The 22500-nt window shown below is 40.4% G+C and overlaps 1 protein-coding gene across 3 annotated transcripts in view; it reads left to right on the forward strand.

The window, feature by feature from the left end:
• The first annotated feature begins 13195 nt into the window (after positions 1 to 13195).
• Positions 13196 to 22500, forward strand: part of DTNBP1 (dystrobrevin binding protein 1) — a 70317-nt gene continuing 61012 nt past the window's right edge. Inside the window, exons 1-4 of one of the 3 annotated variants that reach the window (XM_064443647.1) lie at positions 13196 to 13352; positions 16814 to 16864; positions 20457 to 20507; positions 21350 to 21410. In XM_064443647.1, coding sequence (XP_064299717.1) covers positions 13297 to 13352; positions 16814 to 16864; positions 20457 to 20507; positions 21350 to 21410 — 219 coding nt within the window. In that variant the 5' untranslated portion in view covers positions 13196 to 13296. Of the gene's footprint in view, positions 13353 to 13520; positions 13663 to 16253; positions 16403 to 16813; positions 16865 to 20456; positions 20508 to 21349; positions 21411 to 22500 lie in introns of those variants that run through there. The other 2 variants (XM_064443648.1, XM_064443646.1) reach the window with 2 other exon arrangements.

Genomic DNA, 22500 nt, shown 5'->3' on the forward strand with positions numbered 1-22500 from the left:
CCACACAAAATAGGCAAATTAAGGAATATTAATATTCAACTCCACACTCTTTTTTTGTTTACAAGAGCTGGCTAGAAAATTCCGTGAAAAACAGGTTTCAAATGATAAATGCCAACGTGACAGAATGTAACTGATGGAAAAATGTGTCTGTTCACTGAAATTGCTCAGCAGGAACCTTGTTTACCTGTCCAGGCTGATGAATTTCTGCTAGGTGGCTCCCCTACTCCAGGGCAGATGAGGGGAACTTGCATGTCTGAAGCCTGCAAGGCTCAGACTTTCAGGTCACTGAGGCAGCAAGAATTCCTTCTGCAATGTCTGGAATGTAGTGCCTTGAAATCACTTAACACTGGTACTGTACTGGGAAAATAATACTAACGCCTAGCTACACAAAGGCACTCTAGATGCAAAAAAATGTGTACTGCTCTGGCATTTAAGGTCTAGATGGGTTCCTTAATGAGAGGAGTTTTGTTAAGAAAAATGGGAGAACCTGCTTTGTGCCTCTTTATCAGTGGATCTGACCACATACCACCTAGGTTTTTAACTTTGTGCAACTTCAAAAATCCTTGGAGAGATACAGCTGTTATCTATAATTTGAGTATTTTGCTTTGCTGTATCAGGATTCATCTTTCATGTGCTCTGGAAAAGACAGTATAATAGTATTTTTAAACCATATTCCATTAAGTTACACTTATGTAACCTCATTAACTTCAATAGGCATCAAAACTTCACAAATGGTTCCCCCTCTAATGACACTATAAAGTTAAAAGTAATTCTGTTGCCCAGAGTGATTTCAGTGAGAACTAATAGTTCTGATAATTTTATTAACTTTGATGGACTTTCAGATTCTTTTTTTCTGAGACGTGAGTATGATATAACAGTAACTCTGAACCTGATTTCCCAAGGAAGTGAGACTTACGCAACTGTACTTTAAGGTCTCCCCTTCTTAAACGTGTAAGTCCATTGAGCATTTCAGACTTCAGAGAGATACACAGTTCTTAAGGACAGTAAATTCCTATATATTTTGTGAAAACTAATTGCCAGAGATGGATCAAAATTAGTGCTACCACTAAGGAAAAGCCAGTTGCAGTTCAGCCAGTTGGCCAGTCACCATGGATATAATGAAAAGGCAATCAGCGCACGATTATTTCAGCAACAGCATATGTTGCCACATTCTCAGCCAAACTGGCAAAAGACATGGGAAGAAGCTGGAAGAAGCACTTGGGCACCGAGGATGGGAAGGACTGAGGAATGTGGGAGAAAAAATAATTTTAAAAACATAATTAGTTCCACTGTTCACAGAACAACTTACTTCAGTATCTTAAAACTGTAGATTTTGCCTTGGCTAAAGGAATGAATGAATCTCTTATGCAGAAGATGGATATGTACTTTTAACACAAGTGATTCTTGTCTTTTAGGCTGTATTTTGTTAAGTGATGATTTATTTATAATACAATGCATTTTACTGGAGAGAAAAGAGCCTATGTTTCATTTGTGAATGGAATGAAAAGCAAGTTGTTCTGCTTTATAGTACCAAGGAAATGTAAAGTGAGAGCAGTTGAGAAGGATTTTCAAACAGGAGAATGAATGGAAGTAGGTGATGCATTCTTACTCTGGTAATGACAGAATGGACTAATGGCATCATCAACAGGTACACATAAACTCAATTCATATGAACTCAATAGAATCACTAAATTTTAGTAAATAAATAGGCTGGATTGTTTTTCATCTCCCAACATCTGTTCTTCAGCCTGTCTGACAACTTAAAGACACTGAATGGTCTATCTAAAATCAAATAACTTTTGTGAAAAAATAAAATTAAGTGCCTGGTATAAATTAGATAGCTAAGATTTTCCTGTGCAACTGCTAAAATGCAAGTATTACAGTCATGACATTAATTTATACATGCACACACATACAGCTACCTACATAAAATACGATGTATATTACTTTTTTTTTTCTTAGTCATATTCAGGCTCTTCATAGGAAAAAAAAAGCATGGGAACTCATGCTGAAATAAACCTTTGGACTAACATGAATATTTAAGGCTGAGAACCTTGACAAGACCTGATTTCTAGTTATACAACAATTCCATCAGTAATTGCTGAATATTTAAAATCTTGCATGTTTGTATGTATTTGAGTCTTCATTTACTGATATTCAGAGAGCATTTTCAGAACCCTCAGTATCAAATGAGCTAATTTGGAATTACTGAATTACCCCTAGAGACTGATGATTTAGCAGAAGCAAAAAAACATAGCACTGCCTGATTAAAGCAACACAGTAAGGGTATTACAGCAAGAATGCTATTACAGTAAGAATCAAAGTATCACCATTTTAGCTCAGTCTTCCACATAAAATCTCAGGCAACCTCTACTTTCAAAGATCTGTGTCTTCAGTATACAGGCTACTTCCAAAAGTTGTACATATGAGTAAAAAGGAAGTACAAATGAAATCATAAATGGTCATAAACCAAAAACTTAATATGGTATTCTAAGCAAATAAGGTTATACAGGAAACACCATTTCACAGAATGATTGAGGTTGGCAGGGACCTCTAGAGGTCATCTGGTCCAACCCCCCTGCTCAAGCAGGGCCACCTTCAGCCAGTTGCGCTGGACCACGTCCATGTGATCTTCCATGAACCTTCGCTTCTCTAGGTGAAATAGTCCCAGCTCTCTCAGCCTTTCCTCATAGGAGAGATGCTCCAGTCCTTTAATCATCTTCATGGCCCTTCACAGGACTCTCTCCGGTACGTCCATACCTCTCTTGTACTGGGGAGCCCAGAACTGGACACAGCACTCCAGGTGTGGCCTCACCAGCGCTGAGCAGAGGGGAAGGATCACCTCCTTCGACCTGCTGGCAACACTCCTCCCAGTGCAGTCCAGGACACCATCAGCCTTCTTTGCCACAAGGGCACATAACTTCCTCATGGTCAACCTGATGTCCACCAGGACCCATCATATTAAATGATATTAGTAAAATATATTTTCTTCCTGTTCAACATATTGTTTAAACACATGGGGTGACTTTGCAACATCAAGGCAGATATGAGCAAAGTCTTTAATATTACGGCCATGTACAGACAGTGCTAATCCAAACAGCAGTGTTTAAGTGTGTTTATTGCTTACTCAGTAAAAATAATTTCCTAGTTGAATCTGCTGGCTGCAGGATATACCTAAGCAAACAAATAAATAAAAACTTGGTATTTTATGAAGCTAACAGAGATTCAGAGATGGAAGAACAAAGGACTTTAAGCTAGACTTCTAAAGCCAGACCTTGAATACATATCTTTGGACTGAAACAACCTTCTAGTTTAAAACCTGAGAACAGTTCACAGTCCTTGTATCTCCCTATCATACTGCTGGAGTCCAGAATTAATCTAAACAATAAAATCAGGCTGAAACTCTTAGTTTATCACACAATTATTGGAGGTATGCTGCAAAAATGGCACAGAACTGCTCTATGAGAACAAGTGGATATTTGGCTACTAGACATGGATATTACTACTATGTAAACGTAAACATAAGACTGGGGTGTTAAAAGTCAAATGCATGAACTATTGAAGCAATGTTTGATATACTGTGCTGAAAGAACTTAAATAATCTCTGACGGAAGTAAAATTCCCTGTTGTAAGGAAATGCTGGAAACACTCTGTCTAGGTTTATTTTTATTGTCCTTTCCCAGTAGAAAGTATATATGATACTCTTAAAGCATTTGGAAGTTTGAGACTATCTTAGAAAAGTGTACATACTAGGAAAGTTTTCTGGTTATGAATTACATTTACAACTCTTATGAGAACAAAAATAGTATTTTCAAGCCTTACCTAGTTCCCTTACTCTGCCACAAACATTGTTTATCTCTGCTACTGGGAAAAGGCAAGGTTTCAGATGCATCTCTGAAGGCAATATATTTTCTGTTTCTCAGTTTCATGCAGACATTTTGTTGAAGGTTCTTCAAGCCTCCCATACATTCCATGTCAGAGGTTTGGTCTGAACAACATTAACCTCACTCTCTCATTCCTGGGAAGTCCAGACCATGACTTCCTACAGAAGCCAATATCATATCTCACAGCAGTATATCATCACCAAACAGATCCAATCCAGTTTTTCCTTTTTGTGTAATGGGATATACAGGCCAGTATGAGCAAACATAGTGCCTTAAATTTGGAACTGAAGTGCTCTTATTTTTAGATGTGGCAGAACGGGCACTTTTAATGACCTCAAAAGCCAGTTCTATAACTGCAGGCACCTAAATACGAGCATTTGGCCTCTCTGCCTCAGTGTTTTTCATATGAACAATATTTGTTTATGCAACGCACCTTGATATCCAGCAATGCCACCTGCTTTCCAAATGAAAAGTATACCTAAAAAAAAAAAAAGAAAATTGAGAGAGAGGGAGAGCAGACAACCAGACAACCCTTTAAATCAAAACTTGCCTACGCTATTCTTAGGTCCACCCTGAAGCTATGTAATTTGAAATATGGGGTACTTTCCAGGAGGATGAGGTACTTCAGCTGTAGCTAGTAAAGCGACTCTGGGTTGTCACAACAACTGTAAATAGAGAGATAAAATAAATCAAAGTGACAAAATGCACTGTGATAAGGAAGTTCTGCAACAGTACAAGAACCATTATGACTATTTCATTTCATTCAAACTGAATTATGCTCAATAAATAAAACATAATGTGATGCTAAAAACCCCCTCTGCCTCCAAGCTACTTACAGCATAAGTGGATTAGGTCCTATGCATAATGGACTAGTAAACAGCAGACCCTTATAAACTGAGGAAAGAGAATTCCATTTCAAACACTGAAAGAGTATGAAGTTGACAATTGCACAGAACTATTAGCCAAATGCTTGGCAGTCAGCCAGAAGACTTCAACAAAAATTGCCTTAAGCAAGAGCAGCAAACAAGGGGAGGAGTTAACAGTAAAAAAAAAAGGCAATTAAATTCACTCATGGGATGATATTTGTCACCAGAAAGGCCAGAATGACAGATGATTAAGATCTTGTTAATGGAAAAAAATCCAAACAACAAAAGCTGATTTAATGTAAGAGGAAGTCAGTGAAATTAGCAGTTTAGTATCAAATTCAAATCTAGAAAACTCCTCCATTAACAGCAAAGGGACAGCCATTTTATTCTGTTAGTCTGTTGTAATTCCCTTTAGAGTTCACTTGGATAATGAGCGATTAATGTCTGTGTGTATAAAACTAAAACTCTGTCCTAATTGGGTTTGGCTGAGCTAATTGCCTCTGATCAATAAAACTGATACATAGTATGATTGTCCTTCAAGAATCTCACTCTGGGCCTCATTCCACTTCCCTCAAACCATGCTTCTGACATCCAGGGGAGCAGAAATTGGTCATGTTAATAGAAAATTGAAAGTAATACAGAACTTAAATAGAGCAGTAAGCACTGGGGAAATGTGTATATTATTCAACTAAAACCCCCTTGTGCTTCATGATACATCCGATCCACCTGCAGCAGTTTCCTAGCATTTTTGCAGTCCCTTCTCTGCAAACAGCATTTCTGTTGCTTCACTTACATCAGCACAAAGACACCAGTAGAGCCTCCTAGTGCTGATACAGCATCCAGCAATAGAAGGGGAGTCCCCCAGGAACACCTCCAAAAACCTTTGCTAAAGTTGTCTACCCTCTACACCCCTCCCTGTAAATGTAGCCACAGTCACACCAGGATTTTTTTTCCACTGCAATGACAAGAAAAACACACAACTTTTTTCTCAAACAAACCAATTATGCTTTATAGCCTAGAGGAACATCTAATCATATGATACAATGCCTACTCTAGTAAAATTACAAAGAACAACCAAAAATAGCAGATGCAGACACAACATAACAACTTGATATTACTCCAAATATTATTATACAGCATTCATTCATACTTAATACATCTTTTTAATGCCCTTGACAACAGGGTCAAGATTAGTTATACAAGCTATGCAGTCTACGCAAGTACATCTTCTAATTAACAGGCTAAACCTGCCTGATAGAGGCAGCTGCTGTCTGTAAGACCATGGGATCCTCCTCCCAAAGACACTGCAGCATGGCTTCTTTTGAAATCCATTGTTATTAAGTGCATCCCCTCAGATCATTTCAACAGAAGTGACAATGTAAGAGTCATTGGAAAAACCATAACCTAGCATTTTGCCAGGAGGCAGGGACATGAGACTCTCATCTCTGCTTTTTTTTCCGAAGATCATCTGCGTTGTCCATAAAAATACAAGTGAAACAGTGTAACACGGACCTCCCCACCCTGCTTAATCGGGGAAAGGAGCTTACGAAAGCAACACTGTGGCTATGTCAAATACCAGGTGACCGCTACACACTGAGCTTGATGATGCCATTCAAACCAGTAGCAGTTTTTAAGGTCTCCCTCTGAGATTAAATAGGCCATGAATTGTACTTAATACATTATCAGTAATATTTTGCTCCTTTAAGATACATGCACTTCCAGAGAAATGAATACGAGCATATCTCTTGTTCTGGTTTTTTTATATAGAGCTGTGCCCTCTAGCGGAACTGGCTAATTCACTACATATTTTGTCAAAATCGGCACACACTGTCTGAACTACATTCAGTAGCTGGAGTTCTGATCCTTGATTTCTTTTAGGAAGCTGTTGTATTAACTTCGAAGAATTTAATTGTACAGAAGTTTCAAGATACTGAGAGAATCCAAATTATGTTTTAGATAAAGTCCTAATTTTTGAAGTATCTTTCCTGTTGTTATTTTGACAGAAGAAAATCCTGTTTTGTGGTCTTTTAGATAATGTCAGTGATAAGGTCAATTCAACTAATTTGCGAAGTGGCAAAATGAGTTGAAGTAGTCTGGAGCCATTGCTGATCTATTCCAATGGCACTTTCTTAGCAAAAGCACATAAAAAATACAGAAAACTTTAGTTAGAGTAGAAAATACAGTTTCAGCCCCAATTTTCATTTGCAAGCTCACTGATGGAGAAACAGCCAGAGCACACGATCTTATCACGCACTACCACACCTGACAGGCTTCAAGCAGCAGCAGGTTTAACAGTTTGTCTTTGGTTGTCTCACTGACAACAGCAGCACTGAGGAAGGGATGGTCTTGGCTGAGTATTTTTAAAAAAAGCAAAAAGATAAAAGACTAGGAATGAAGAGAAGGCAGAAAAGAGGATGTGGGGAAAGGAAAGATAGCAGGAGCCTATGTCCTGCATTCTAAGCAGTTTTCAAGTCCTGCCATCTTCAGTAGCGACAGCAAAATTATTTTTCCCATCTCCATGACTGAACACAGCCATGATGGAAGATCAAGAAAATACAAAGTCATCCCACTGAATCTGGGTAGGTTTCAGGAAAGGAGAGGAACAGCAGCCATGATCAGATAGTCACTCATTTCAGGAGCGTTTTCCCACTACATCCAGTCTGGTATAATCACAGACTGCCCCGGAAATGTCTGTCCCCAGGTATGTGCTCCTGTCCCTTCCCCAATATCAAATTTAGCAATCAAGATCCTGCAGGAGGATCTGTTTAGCTTCCTAAATCTGCTAAGCCACCAATTCCCTCCATCCCCAATTATTTTGCTACAAATCAGAAAGGTAGCAATTCATCACGTGTTCAATCATGGGATACGATGTGAGGAAAGTGGTAGATGATGACCACGGAATTTCACCATTACTTATCGCTCTCAGTATGACATGCCCTCCTCCAAAGTCTCTTTCATAGAAACAGTGAAACTGACGTAACATATGCTTTGATTATTTGGTACTCCAGTTAAGTCTCATTCACGACACACCTATCTGAGCTCATCAGTTCCAATCCCATTCTATTTTTTTATTCATTATCTTAGTGCTAGTTACTATACATACAAACTTTTAGTTTGGACTAAGCCAATCTTCAAATATTCAATGGAAAATATTAAATATAGAATTATAAATATCCTTCACATTGGCAGAAAGGTGGTCCATTAAAAAGTTAACATCTAAAACAGGTCTTTGAACCTACATTAACCTGGAGATTAAGCCCCATTCTTGTTCTTGTGTGAACTGAATTAAGATTATTTTTACTTGTGGGACAGAAATTATTCTTCCTGTTCTCACTAGGATTGGCAATGATTACTGGCCATATCTTCTTGTGCTAGTTTCCAGGAAAAGAAAAAAACAAAACCCACAAACCCAAACCAACTTGCTTTATCAAGATTAAGATATTATCTATTCATATAACATAAAAGCTTTGTGTCAGCTGCAGAGACTTTATTACATCCCTAAAGCCCCAAGAGTTAATACAGGTAAGAGCCAAAATTAACTCTTATTAGGAAGCTATAGAGGTTAATTTGGAAAAGGGAGCTCTTAGAATCTGCTAGAAATGGTAATGAGGCCTCAGGATAAGTGAGACTATGACACAGACTCCTTAAGATATAATGCTCAAATTTAGTTTCTGTTTATGTCATGTGACCCTGCTGAAGCTTTGGGCACATGAAACTCTTTGATAGATACCAACCTTTCTTTTCAGCATACAGTGGGACTCCTGCAAGAAATGCTGAATCAGACCTTAATACACATATTCACTTTAGCCATTATCAATTAAAATTGCAGTAGTAAGAGTTTTCCAATTAAAGTTTATCTCTGGTATTTATAACAATATTTAAGCTTTGTATCAGTACACAACAAGTATGCTGGTTTTGCCTGGGGTGGAGTTAATTTTCTCCATAGTAGCTATCATGGGCCTATGTTTTGGATTTGTGCTGGAAACAGTGTTTGTAACACAGGGATGTGTTCATTACTGCTTACACAGAGTCAAGGCCTTTTCTGCTTCTCACCCCACCCCACCAGCAGGCTGGGGGTGCACAAGAAGCTGGGAGGGGGCACAGCTGGGACAGCTGACCCCAACTGACCAAAGGAATATTCTATACCATACGATGTCATGCTCAGCATGTAAAGCTGGGGGAAGAAGAACTAAGTGGGAAGATGGTCAGAGCAATGGTGTTTGTGTTCCCAAGTAACCACTATGCCTGATGAAGCCCTGCTTTCCTGAAGATGGCTGAACACCTGCCTGCCCATGGGAAGTAGTGAATGAATTCCTTGTTTTGCTTTGCTTCACCTATTAAACTGCCTCCATCTCACCCCACGACTTTTCTCACTTTTCTGATTCTCTGCCCCATCCCAATGAGGGGGCAGTGAGCGAGCATCTGTGTGGTGCTTAGTTGCCAGCTGGGGTTAAACCACAACAACTAGCTAGAGAAATAAACTATCTATAGAGTCCAAGAGCTATAATGTCCATTAGTGAACTTTTAATCATGTTCCACAGATGTTTAAAAAAAAAAGAAATTTGTACCCAAAACCTAAAAATAGAAATTGTTAAACCATGCTTATGGTTTAAGCATAAGCTGTCCCTCCCATATTTTTAATTCTCCCCACCTGTCCCACTGCACATGTGATAACGATGTCACAAGATTAAAGCAAGTGCTGTATCATTTGACACAAGTTGTTTCCAGGGAACCCCATTGATCAGTAAGCATCCCTTGCCTAGTGTCAGAGCCCTGAGGGCACTTAATGGCCCTCACTAACCTCACCTGTGGCTTGCATCCACACCCTCTAAATATGGGCCTAGGAACCCCACCCAGGTTTAGACCTGGGCCTTCAGTCTCTGCTTAAGCTTTGACATAAGCATGCTGATCTCCAGCAGTGCCCTCACCTGATACCTTAAACCATTTACAATTGCACACAAAACATTGTTATGAGTTTTTGATGTGGGAAGTGGAACTTGGATTCAAATTCTTTACATGTATTTCTGAAAAAGCAGCAGAGGAGCTGGTACTTGGTTCTGACAGAGAAAATCTGAGCTTTGCTCCCTGCTTTAACTGAACGGATGTTGTGTATTCTTTTGTACTACTTGTGTTATTTTGAAAGAAACTGAAAACTGGACCAAGGATGAGAGTAAAAATGTTTAATGAGAGCAGAATTCAGTTCTACTGGACTTTGGTATATCTTCTAAGTTAAAGGAGGCCTGATATACCACTTCTGCATCAAGCATTCAAAAATGATATGAAGGCCAAAACAGTTTCTACCAGCAAGACACTGAAGAGAAGACAACAAAATTACTTCCACAAACCTGAGAAATTTTGAAGGGCTGAGAGTTTTGTTTACTACTTCTAGTCAGTTTGGAAACATCATATTGGAGATTCTCAAGGTAACTGCACTCAAATGCAGAGATCATGACATAGACCAGATAGACATCTAAACAAACTAAATTTCACATCATCAGCAGAATGGGAAAGTATTTAAACCCATCTTTCATTGCAGAGTGAATGGGGATGAGCCTCGTCTCTTTGCAGTATCGCTTCCACAGAGCAGTCTTAATGTAAAGTCAATTTAAATTGGGGTCACTAAAGCCTAGGAAAAGGTGGAATCATACAAAGGCAGGAATAGGGATGACTTTGGTCTGCTTAAGCTGTTATAAAAATGTAGCCTAACTTATGCCTCTAAGGGCTACTGATCTAGAAAAGTAAAGGAATCTTCATTTGCCACTAGGTTACCTAGTCAAATAAATTTATTTGCTTTTTGCTTTAAATATTTATTGCTACTGACTTATATCATTGTTCTTTACAGATCTGCAAAGCACAGAAAGTTTATGCTTCTGTTGGAGAGACTAGCGTAGCCACTTACAGAATACTTTCACAAGATTGTGCCTGTGCTAGTATCAGAGAAGCAGAAGAATAAACTAGGAAGTCCTGGCTCAAATAGAGGTCATAATTAATATCAAATAATCAGCTGTGAACTACTGAGCTAAATGAGTAGAACAGGTCATTGATACTGAAAAGTTATTTAGCATTACTTTTATCTCTAGAAAACTTGATCCAAAGCCCCTGACAGAATTTTAGGTGGCACTGGGTTGAATTAGCACCTGAAGGATCTGTTCCTGTCTCAGAAGCTTGCCTTACTGTTCAGTCAAGCGGATGAACTGTTGCCATGCCACATAAGTGGTGTTTGTTAAATTAATTGCTATTGTACCTGAATATTAATAGTATGAATATGTAACTTGTGTAGGGCTCAGAATGAAGCCACGTAATTCAGCTTCAGTGATGGAAATGTGATAGCTCTGCACTCTCTGGACAAACTTGGTAATGTCCAGATCAGACCAACAAGAATAAGAAGTTTGGAAAGTGACTACAAGGAAAAAACCAAAAACAAAAACCTGGGCTTACTCACTCTAAAAACAAAAAAGATCAAGGTAAACATGTGACCTGAAAACTTAAGGAGTTTGCAGTATCTCCTTCGTTTTAAGTTCTTAAGAACCAGTTAAACAAAACTCTACATAGTATATTTACCATGGCCTTTGAGCATAGCATGTGCTTTTAGAAGTCTCTTCCACTCTTGTACTTCTAGGATTACTGTGACTGTTAACACTATCCCAACACATTTCTTTTCCCAACTTCTACATAGAGTTGGCAATGAAATTGTACAAGACAGCAGCCTTTGAATAGTTTCCTTTTAACTACAAAAGAAGCAAGAGTCTAAAAAAAGTGTTTACTCAGTGTGAATTATTAGAGTCACTGCTAACAAAAACATTCACAAGAAAACTGCAAATATATAACACAAGAAATTCATATGTCTTCTCAAAGGAAAGGTGGAAATTTAAAGGTTAAAACTCCTGGCTTATTTTCTGAAAATCTTAATTCCCATAACATACATATTACCTAAGGCCAGACTGTACAGCTTTTTGTCAGCATTTAAAACGCACGTCTGTGAATACATCAGAAAAAACTTGATTCATGTCCAGCCCCTCTTAGTCTGGAGAGCTAACTATCCAGGGAAGTGGAAAGGTTCTACTTTCAGATATTGTTGTTAGGCCAAGCAAGAGAAAAATATTGTCTAAATGTCACATGCTCTTTTATAGAACTTCATATGCGGCCTGTCATGAAAACAGTCTTTCTGACCCTAAGACAAGGTGAGCAACATCAATTTCAATGCTTGGAGTGATCAACCCAATCATTTTTATTTTAGCAGGCATTTAGCTTTTAACTTGTACTAAGGCCACAGAGCAATATTGGTTTTCAATAAAGCCACATCAGTAATAACCTGCAAGTCCCATATTCTTCTAAAAGAACACAAGCAGAGAGTGAATGGGATTATGTTGTTAATTTTCCAGTTGACTGAATGTACCTTGAACTCCTCTGAATATACTTCTGCAGTATCAAATGACACACCCAACAGTCACCCCCACATACATTCTCCTTGTAACAAATTATTTCAGTGCTCTCCACATAAAAACTGAATTGGTTAACAAATAAAGTGTTTTGACTTTGCAAACTCAGCTGCTTTATGTAAAAACTGAGGTCTCAATTACATGGAAATTTAAGATTTCCCAGATTCACCTAAACCCTGGGTCCGTGTTCCTCAATACTAACTGAAAGCACACAGGGTGGGAGACTGTTTTTCCTATTGCTGTGACTGTAAATACAATCATCCAGGAAGACCAGACAATTGTTCTGTCCAGGTCTGAACACTTAAACTATCTCAAGATTAGCTGAATGACTCATAACAGTTATTATTTGCACAGAGAGTACATCAGAGCTTAATATTTTTTTTACTGCATTACTTATTATCTGTAATAACTAACAGCTTTTTTCTTTTTTGGGGGGAGATAATCCTTTTTAAGAATCACTATAATTTATACAAGCTTGGCAGTCTCCAAAGAAAACAGTGGCACATAGGCAACTGTTCAACTACCTGCTTTGCAAGAACTTTGAAACGTTATCATCTATCCGTTATTCCCCGAACCCAGCAACCCCAGAGAGACCTAGTGGTTTTGCTTTCCATACTTTTAGGATTTTGTCGCAAAGCCCGATTCCCTGAATTCACTCCTACGCTACCATTACTGATGCCGAAGTCATTAAGGCGGGGGTCCCAACCTACCAAGGAGCTTACTACGGTCTTTAAAAAACCCCTAGCTGCAACTTCAAGGATCCACACGCTTCTCAAAATCTACCCTTGAAAGGACCCGGCTTAAACGCAGTTCTACCAGCGTTACTCGCACACCGGGAAGGCAAAACAAGAGTCCCAGCTCCCCTCTGGAGGCCCGCGGCGACCATAACTCTGTGAGGCGACTCGCGCCTTCCCTCACCGGAAGAGAAGGAAGGACCATCCGCTGGGGGCGAGGGCGGCCATTAAGCACCTCCAGCTCGCTGAGGGCGCTGAGCCCCGCCCCGCCCCGCCCCTCGCTCCGCCCCGGCCCGCGCCCCGCCCCTCCCCTCCCGCCCGGCGCTGGGCGCCTCCGCCGCCGCCGCCGCCGCCGCCGGAGAAGGCCGGCACGATGCTGGAGACGCTGCGGGAGCGGCTGCTGAGCGTCCAGCAGGATCTCACCGCCGGGTGGGTAACGCTCCCGGCCCTGCTGGGCTGGCGGGGACCGGGGGAACGGGAGAGGCACACGCGCCCCGGAGCCGGGTGGGGAGGGGGGAAGCAGGTGACCGGGGGGGAGGGCGGGGACTGGCCGGAGGGAGGGAGGAAGAGGAGGAGACTGCCTCGCCGGGGCCCCTTCTCTCCCACTCTGGGTGCCTGGGGGTGGCGGTGCCCGACCTCTCTCTGCCGGTGCCGGGACGGGCTGTGGAAGCACGGCCCCTGGGGTTAATCCACCCCCCCACCCCCGGCGGAGCGGCCGCTGGCGGGCTGGCCAGCCCCGGTGGCTGCGGTGGGGAGCCGGGGGGTGGGGGGGGGTGCCGTGGTGTTCGGGAGGCAGCCGCGGTCAGGGGCAGCAAAGGGCGACAGCGCTTTTGAGAGGAGGAGGAAGATGTGAATGGGGTCAATTAACGCGCTTGAATTTTTTATGGAGTAACTGACCTTCAAGGTTTTATATAGATTAACGTAATTGCTTAAAGAGCATCGCTGTACTCTCTTCGGCGTATGAAAAGCTTTTCTCCCCTTGGAAGATGAGTTACTGTCACTTGGGGAAAAGAAGCGCGGGATAAGTGCAAGGAGCAGCCCCTTGCTTACACGAATAAGTAGAAGGACACTCTTCCTACATTGCCTCACGAGTTTTTGTTTAACTAGGCCCCGTATCAGTGCTATTTTTAGTACGAGCAGGTGGTCCGTATGAGCGTTGCTGGGAGTCAGTGAGTGGATGGGCAGAGAACAAGGTCGTGCCTGTGCTGCAAAACTGCTGGTTCATAACGAGACACCAGAGACTATCGTGTTGTGATGGGTTACTTTTAAAAACGGTGTGGTCTTGGGCCATGTTGAGGCTGCCTTATAATACCCCTATGGTAAATATTTATAGTGATGGATGTCTATGTACTCCAGAAACTTTAAATAAATAGTTTACAACGACTTATCAGCACCAGTGTATGATGGTCCAGAGAAATTGATAGAATAAGCTATCAATCAACCAGATAAATTGCTTATATGTTATCTGTCTCAGCTTAACAAACAGTAGTTGAAAATTAAAATGTCTTAAGAATACAGACTAAGGCATTGCTTTGTTGCTGTCTGTTTTGCTGCTGTTATTTAAAACTTCTCACAGAGTTTGATGCCTCTGTGCAGTGTAAGGTTCTTCTGAAAAAGGTGCTTTTCACATGATGAAAGAGGGCAACAGAAAGGTCATAACATGCTGTATCCAACAGTCATTTAACTCTGTATCTGCATGTATTGCTGCAGTGGAGTCAATATTTCCATGTAGTCTCTAATTTGCCTTCGTCCTTGTATTGCAATGTTTTGTTCTGTTTGGAGAACAGTCTCTGATTTCATCATTTCCATCTTTGCGTGTTAGCAGCTCCATTAATGTGCCCTTCTTGGAGTGTCCCTTCTTTTAAGTTGTTGTTTGTTTGTTTGTTTGTTTTTGGTTTTTTGTTTTTTTTTTTAATCTGAAATATATTCTTTGTAGCTATTGGGAGCCTGTACCTTGGAACCGTAGTAGCAGAGGTTGTGGACAGCATCACGTTTTTTCTTGTAGTGTCTCCATGGATTCAGGACAGAACACAACTTGTCCTGTTTTGCTCCTTTTCCTTTCCTAGAAAATGCAACTGCAATGCTATAGTGTTCTGGATTGCCCCATTCCCTACCCCACCAAAGTGTTAAAGGAAGTCACTTTATGCTGTTAAGACTTTAGTTCGAAATGGTCAAAACCCAAAAAAGGTATTTCTGGTGTCAAGAATGCTGGGCCAGTTGTGGCTAACTTGTTAACTACACATGAATGCTTGCAAAGTGGAACAATTGGATTTCTTGAAACACTGGGAGGGAGAAGCTTTTCCAGGGCTTCTAAGAAGAGAATATCACTTCCAAAGGAATAAGGGAATGTTTGTATACAGCTGAAAAAGATTAAATAGGGGCTTGTGGGATCTAAAGAAAGAAAAGTTTAGGGTCATTAGCCATTTCTGTGTACAAAGCAATGAGCTCCCCTTTCCTGTGCTCAGCTGTGCCTGCTGTCTACTTCTGTGCATCTTGTGAGTGAGGTGTCTAGGTTTTGACCCATTTACCTGCAACCAATCTCTTACAGGAGAAAAAAAAATCCAAACCCAGAACAGTGAGCTGCGTTTGTCTGTGCTCAGGCAGTAATTTGTGTGCTTCTGCCAGCCTGAGTGATGTGGCTCATGCTACCTTTACTTTGTACAGAGAACACTGCTGAAAGGCAGGCAGTAGTGTGTAGTCAAGTGATAAATCCTTTAACCTTTACTTCTGACTGCCTGGCAGATATTCTAGTAAAAGAACTGGTAGTTGTGACCCAGTATTTACTTCGATCCCTGTATACAGAGGATTGCTTCTGTTACAGGCTTGGGTGCATACTGGGGAACATGACAGAGGAGAAGGGCAAATTGCAGAGCTTTCTGCAACAGTGCTCTTCCTCAGTGGGCCAAGACCGGGGGAGTGATTAGGCTCACCCTAGAAGCCCTGAATATCTATATATTGGGGTGTTTCTCAGTCACTGAGTCACTCAGGATTACATATCTCTGTGTCATGTCTGGAGTTTAGATACTCTATGAACTCTTCGGAGTTCGTAGCTCGTTTCCATCTTGCTCATATCTGTGTATCCTTTATTTCTTCCTAACCCTTGCTGTCCTGGACAGCTGGGACTCCAAAGGGCATAGAGGCTGAGGACATCCATAGTCTTGGCAATCAGAGTATAGCCAGAGGTTTTGGTTCTCACCCTACCATGCCAACTTGACTAGCATGTATGGGTTGACTGAAAAAGAGCTGGGGGGGGGGATAAGGGGGTAGGAGGTTGTTTGTTGGGGTTTGGGGTTTTTTTTTAGTTTTTGTCTTTTGTTTTTTAGGAGTGGGTTACCAGTCAGTTTGAAATTGGCCATAGGTGAAACAAGCCTCAGATATGCTCAGTAGCAGCTCACTGTGGTGATGCTGCTGGAGATTCTGATCATTGGCAGAAGAAAAATTGTGCTCATGCTAGTTTTGTTTTGGCAAACTTATGGCAAGTGGGTACAAATGTCTCTGTGACTGTCATGCTTTACCTTGGCATGTATGCCTTCTTGTAAAGGGTGTTCTTCAGGATGGGATTGGTTATTTCTATGCAGATCTTTCATATTTGTCTGCTAAGGAAACAGGATCGGAGAGCTGGATGACTTGGATATATAGCTCCCATTAAACTTTTCATATCCAGTTGCTTGATGCACTTGTATAAAACTCTTGTCATTCACAAGCAGTATCAGTGGAAATAATTTCATATGACAGTCTCCACAAAACTAAGTGAAATTTGATTTATTTGTGAAATGAGCTGAAACAAAATTAACTATAATAGACTGGAATTAACACATTATGTGTTCAAACAAGTCGTTCTCTGGTTTTGGTGTTGGAAATGTCTGATGGTTTTGTGTTTTGATTTATAGGTTGAAGACTTTGGGTGACAAATCAAGAGAAGCAAAAAAAAGCAGGCAGAGGTACTTCTGAACGTCTTAATGTATAGTATTGACCTATGATGCTCTCATTAAAGAAAAATTTGAAACTGGCTTATATGTGAGCTAATTACAAGAACATTTGCATATAATTTTACAGAATATTCTTTTGACAATATAAAAGCTTAACCCTAATATTGGAGAAATACTTTACTTAATAGAACCTTCACTGATAGGCCTAAATAATTTCTGATGGCCGTCAATCAATCTATAAATGACTATTTAAATTGTGAATATTCAGCATTATTATAGTACTTTATTTAAGATTCAGGTTGCAGTACACTGAAATGTAATTGTTTACAGTCTCTGTGAATCTCATGTACTAAAATTATAATTCAGTTTTTTAGTGTATGAACAGAAATATGAGCCTTTTTATTGTGGAAAATATATGTATAATGGAGTACCTCAATTATCTGTTTCAAGAAGATTTAAGAATTGTGGTAGGGTTTTTTATCCTCTGCATTTTAGTATATTGTTCATTCTTTCAACCTTTTTATACTATAGGGTAAGAGTAGGTAACGTCTGTAAATGACGTCTGTGAATGTTGCTTCTTCAAAGAAGCTCAGATATGCTCTAGTGTAAAGCATGTCCTTAATCAAACAGTGTGTAGACACAAATTAGATTTAAAGAAGCCCTGAACAAAAAGATAAGGCATCTGAAATAAACTATATTGAGTTCTGAAGCTTGATGTTTTGGAGGTAAAGGTGTTTTAACAGAAGACTGGTTGTATTGACAAGATATGGAAACTAAACTAAGAATGGGTAGAGGTTTGAATAAAACTGTCTCAGGCAACTGCCTTCTCTGTATGCTTCCAGGCCATAATATTTTGGTTCATCTGGTGTACTGTAAATATCCATCACTTTTTGAGAAGAGCATGGGGTGAACCAATGGGATCATCACAAATAGAGGAATGCCAGGGTACTTCTGCTTTGCTGATAAAGTTCTGGGACAGACATAGCTTAGCTTGACTGTGAGGATGGTTGAGAGCTTGTGGGCCAGGAGAAGAGGAGAGCCAGTAAGGGTGATGTTGCAATGGCAGCTTGTTACTGACCATCTGATCAGGGAGTGAATGGTGCCGTCTTTAAACAACTTGAGGAATTCTCTGTATCATTAAAGCCCCATTCTTGTGGGGGTCTTTAACTTCCTTGACATCTGCTGAAAAGGCAACACAGCAGGATGCAGTAGGAAGAGTTCTCAGTGACACAGAAGTGTCAGGGATACTTCTTGATACCCTCTTCATAACTTATTTCACGTGCAGGAATAGCCTTAGCAAAGCCAGAGCTCACCTAGAATTGTCATTTACAAGAGAAGGCAAGGACAAGAACAAGAGCTTCTAGCCCTGCATTGGTAATAAAAGGCTGAACAAATAAAACATGGGATTGTTGATGAATCAGGTAGATGATTTAGTGACAGCAAATACAGATGATGATGAGGTACTCAATGCCTTTGTTGCTTCAGCCTTCACAAACAAGGTCTCCTGGTCCTCTGCTTAGTGAAAGGGTTCAAGGAAGAGACTGACCAAAAGTAGATTGAGGATCAATTTAGGGAACTCAACCCAAAGAAGCCCATAGGACTGGATGGGCCAAGAGGTACTTCAAGAAATTCAAGAGGTACAAATCCAAAGTCTTTCTCAAAGTATCCCCTGCATCACTGATACAGACTGGGGCTGACTGACTAGATGGGAAGCAGCTTTGCTGAAAAGACTCTGGGGGTCTTGGCAGACAGCAAGCTGAATGTGAACCAGCAGCATGCCTGGCAGCAAGGAAGGCTGACAGCTTTCTGGGCTGTATGAACAGGACTGCAGGCAGTAGGGTTGAGTGGAGGTGCTTATTGCCTGCACTCAGCACTCCTTAGACTATGTCTAGCTACTGTGTCCAGTTTGGGCCCCCAATGTGAGAAAGGTGTTGATAACCTGGAGCAAGTTTAGTGGAGGGCCACCAAGGTGGTTGGGACTGGAACTGTCTGTGCATGAGTGTTGTGGCTTAACCCCAGCTGGCAACTAAGCACCACACAGCCGCTCATTTGCTCGCTGCCCCCGCATTGGGATGGGGGAGAGAATCAGAAGAGTAAAAGTGAGAAAACTCCTGGGTTGAGATGAAGGCAGTTTAATAGGTGAAGCAAAAGCAGTGTGTGGAAGCAAAGCAAAACAAGGAATTCATTCACTACTTCCCATGGGCAGGCAGGTGTTCAGCCATCTTCAGGAAAGCAGGGCTTCATCAGGCATAGTGGTTACTTGGGAACACAAACGCCATTGCTCTGACCGTCTTCCCACTTAGTTCTTCTTCCCCCAGCTTTACATGCTGAGCATGACATCGTATGGTATAGAATATTCCTTTGGTCAGTTGGGGTCAGCTGTCCCAGCTGTGCCCCCTCCCAGCTTCTTGTGCACCCAGCAGAGCATGGGAAGCTGAAGAAGTCCTTGACTAGTGTAAGCACTACTTAGCAACAACTAGAACATCAGTGTTATTCATGTTATTCTCCTACTAGATCCAAAACACAGCACTCTATCAGCTGCTAGGAAGAAAATTAACACTACCCCAGCCCAAACTAGCACTCTGAGGCTGGGGCTTGTTCAGCCTGGAGAACAGATGATTTTGGGGAGACGTAACAGCAGCCTGTCATTACCTATGAAGGAGATTGGTATGTGGTGGGAACACAAAAGGCAATAGGTATAAATCAAAACAAGATGTTCGGACAGGAAAAGGATATAAGAAAAAGCTTTTTCCTTGTGAGGACAGTCAAGCAGTGGAACATTTTGCTCACGGAGCCTGTGAAGTTTCTGTCCTCAGAGGTTTTCAAGTTGCAACTGGACAAAGCTCTGAGCAAGCTGGTCTGATGCTGTAGCTGGTCCTGCTTTGAACAGGAGGTTGTACTGGAGACTGCCTGAGATCCCTTCCCACCTCACTGATTTACTCTTCCCTTGGTTTAAGGAAAAAAGAGTTTTGTTTATGGTATTTGTTTTTTTTCCATTCAAATTGTTTGGATAACAGCAAAACAGTATATTATGGTAATCTTCCAAGAGACAACGTGCTACGTTGTTAATTTTCTTTAACTTATTATAAGTTGCCTTTATATTTCAAGCTGTTATTAATGAAAATATATACATCCAATAAGAGATTATTAGAGCATTAAACTGGCAAAGGTGCTTTAGCTTAGTATTTATTTTTAATGTCAAATATATTAAGTGCAGTATCTTTATTGAAGGACATAAAGAACCTGTGTAGTAGTCTTATTTTCAGAATGTTTTTGTCCAGTGTTCATCCTGCGTGTTTGTTAACTGTATTAAGAAATTATCTCATAAAAGTTGTTTCTAATGGACATAGTCAAAAAGAGATAAGAATGGGCTACCACAAAATAACAAGGGGAAAAAAACCCAACCCTAGCTTTGGAATGTTCTTGTAAGCTACACTGTGTAATGCATTTTAAACCAGAATTGACAAAATGCTTGTGAAAGTGAAAAGTATGGAGTATTGCTGTGCTCAGCATATCTGTCAAGCGCAGATGTGTGCGAGCATGTTTTTTATAACAGCCTTCTGTTCATTAACAACATTTGTATATTTACAACTTTTTTTGACAGAACTGTTCAGTGTTTGCCAGAGTTTTCTGGTGGACTGGAATTACTGAGCAGGTATGACCTTCCATTTCTTTGTTAGTGTCTGCTTCCTATAATTTCAGAAATAACTTTATTAGGTTAAGAAAATGAGAAAAAATATCAAGGTGTTACTTACAGGTTTTTTGGATGTTCTGCAGTTAGTAAAGTGGAGATGGTTACCAAATGATAAATATGTTTAAAGCTTGCTCAATCCTCAAGTGCTGTCACGTTAATGAAACAAAAGTTCTGGAGGAAAAGCAACATTTGAAAGATTAGTTCATGGTCTAATGCACGGGGATGAAGGAGACTGTGGGCACTGAGGGACAACCTGTGGTTTTAATTTGATGTTTTATAACTTTTACATATTTGATATGATGTCATTCTATTATAATAGAGACAGTACACCTGTCATTGCCGTGAAAAGAAAGTGTATTCCATGTGTATTTAATGACATTTTTTCTGAGCAACAGAAGCTATCTGGATTATAAATTTCCTTTGTATTTTTATCTTTAAAAAAATCTTTTTTGGGGGGAGTGGTGTGTGATTACAATGCTGTTAGTTTTTTTCATTTTCTTATTGAAATTAGGTTCTAAGTAGTGCTTAAGGCTTTAATGTGTAGTCTTACAAATATTGCTGGGTTGATTTAGCTCTTAATGTAAGCTAGCAGGTTAAAAAACATGAATCACTTTTTATTTGAAAAATTCATTTTTACTGTATATTTGTCTTGGTAGAACAGCAAATATCAGAAAGAACTGTACAGCTTTTAAAGTGTTACTTCTGGTAGTACCTGTAAATATAAGCACAGTGGCATCCATGAAATCCCCTTCCTTTGTAAGGGGAACACAGTAAGAATAGTCATTTATCTTTTTTCTCTTCAGGTATGAAGATGCTTGGGCTGCCCTTCACAAAGGAGCCAAAGATTGTGCAAAAGCTGGAGAGGTAAGGAAAATAACAGTGCCACACCTGAAACATTTTAAAATGTGTTGATAATTTTAAACTAAGAGTTTTAGTACCAGCATACTGGGTTGACCCTGGCCACTAGGTAAGCACAGCCTCGTTCACTCTGCCATCAGTGGGACAGAGGAGAGAACAGGAAGAACAATAATGAGAAAACTCATGGTTTAAGATAAAGATAGTTTAATAATTGAAGGACAGAGGAAAAACAAGTGATGCAGAAGCAGTCACTCACAATGTCCCACAAGCAGACCAGTGCCCAGCCAGTCTCAGAGCAATGGTTACCTTGGAAGACCAAACCCTTAGCTTTTATTGTTAAGTGTGGTGTTACATTGTATGAAATATCCCTTTAGCCAGCGGCCAACTGTTCTGGCTGTGTCCCGTCTCGACTTCTTGCCCACCCCTAGCCTACTCACTGGGGGAGCGGGAATGAGTGGGGAAGACAGCAGCCTTGACACTGTACAAGCATTGTTCAGCAATATCCAAAACATTGCTGTGTTATCAACACTGTTTTGATCAGAAATCCAAGCCCAATCCATATGGGCTGCTGTGAAGACAACTAACTCCATCCCAGCTGGATCCAGTACAACCAGTATAATGGAAAAGTAATGTCTGATATTGCTGCTTGGGAAAAGTGCCTGGCTGCATTGGTTTTTACTGTGGTGTTAAGATGGTGTTTGACAGGCAGCAGATGGAATGGATCAGAATGTCCAGTTCCTCTTGTTTCTCACAGCTATTCCAGATTTGATGGTACTCAGCCTACAATTAATATTCTTAAAGTATTAAATATAGATATTGTAAAAGTAGAAATTCTCTGTGATCATGTTTCTCATGTTTACTTCTGGGAGAATCCAAAATATGTGTTGCTTGTGGTTTTTTGTTTGTTTCTTTTTTATAAAAGTAAGAAGTACAGGGTTCTATAAAATAAGAACTGGGTAAGCACACAAGATTAACTGTACTGTATCACACCTAAAGGTCCACTTGTCCAGTATCCTATTTCTGGTACTGACTGGTAGCAGAGAAACTACTTGTGCTGTCAACAGAGAAAGGATAGTGAAAAATTCAAGCTTTAATT

The sequence above is a fragment of the Phalacrocorax carbo genome, chromosome 2 (genome assembly GCF_963921805.1).
Source record: "Phalacrocorax carbo chromosome 2, bPhaCar2.1, whole genome shotgun sequence".
NCBI classification, from domain to species: Eukaryota; Metazoa; Chordata; class Aves; order Suliformes; family Phalacrocoracidae; genus Phalacrocorax; species Phalacrocorax carbo.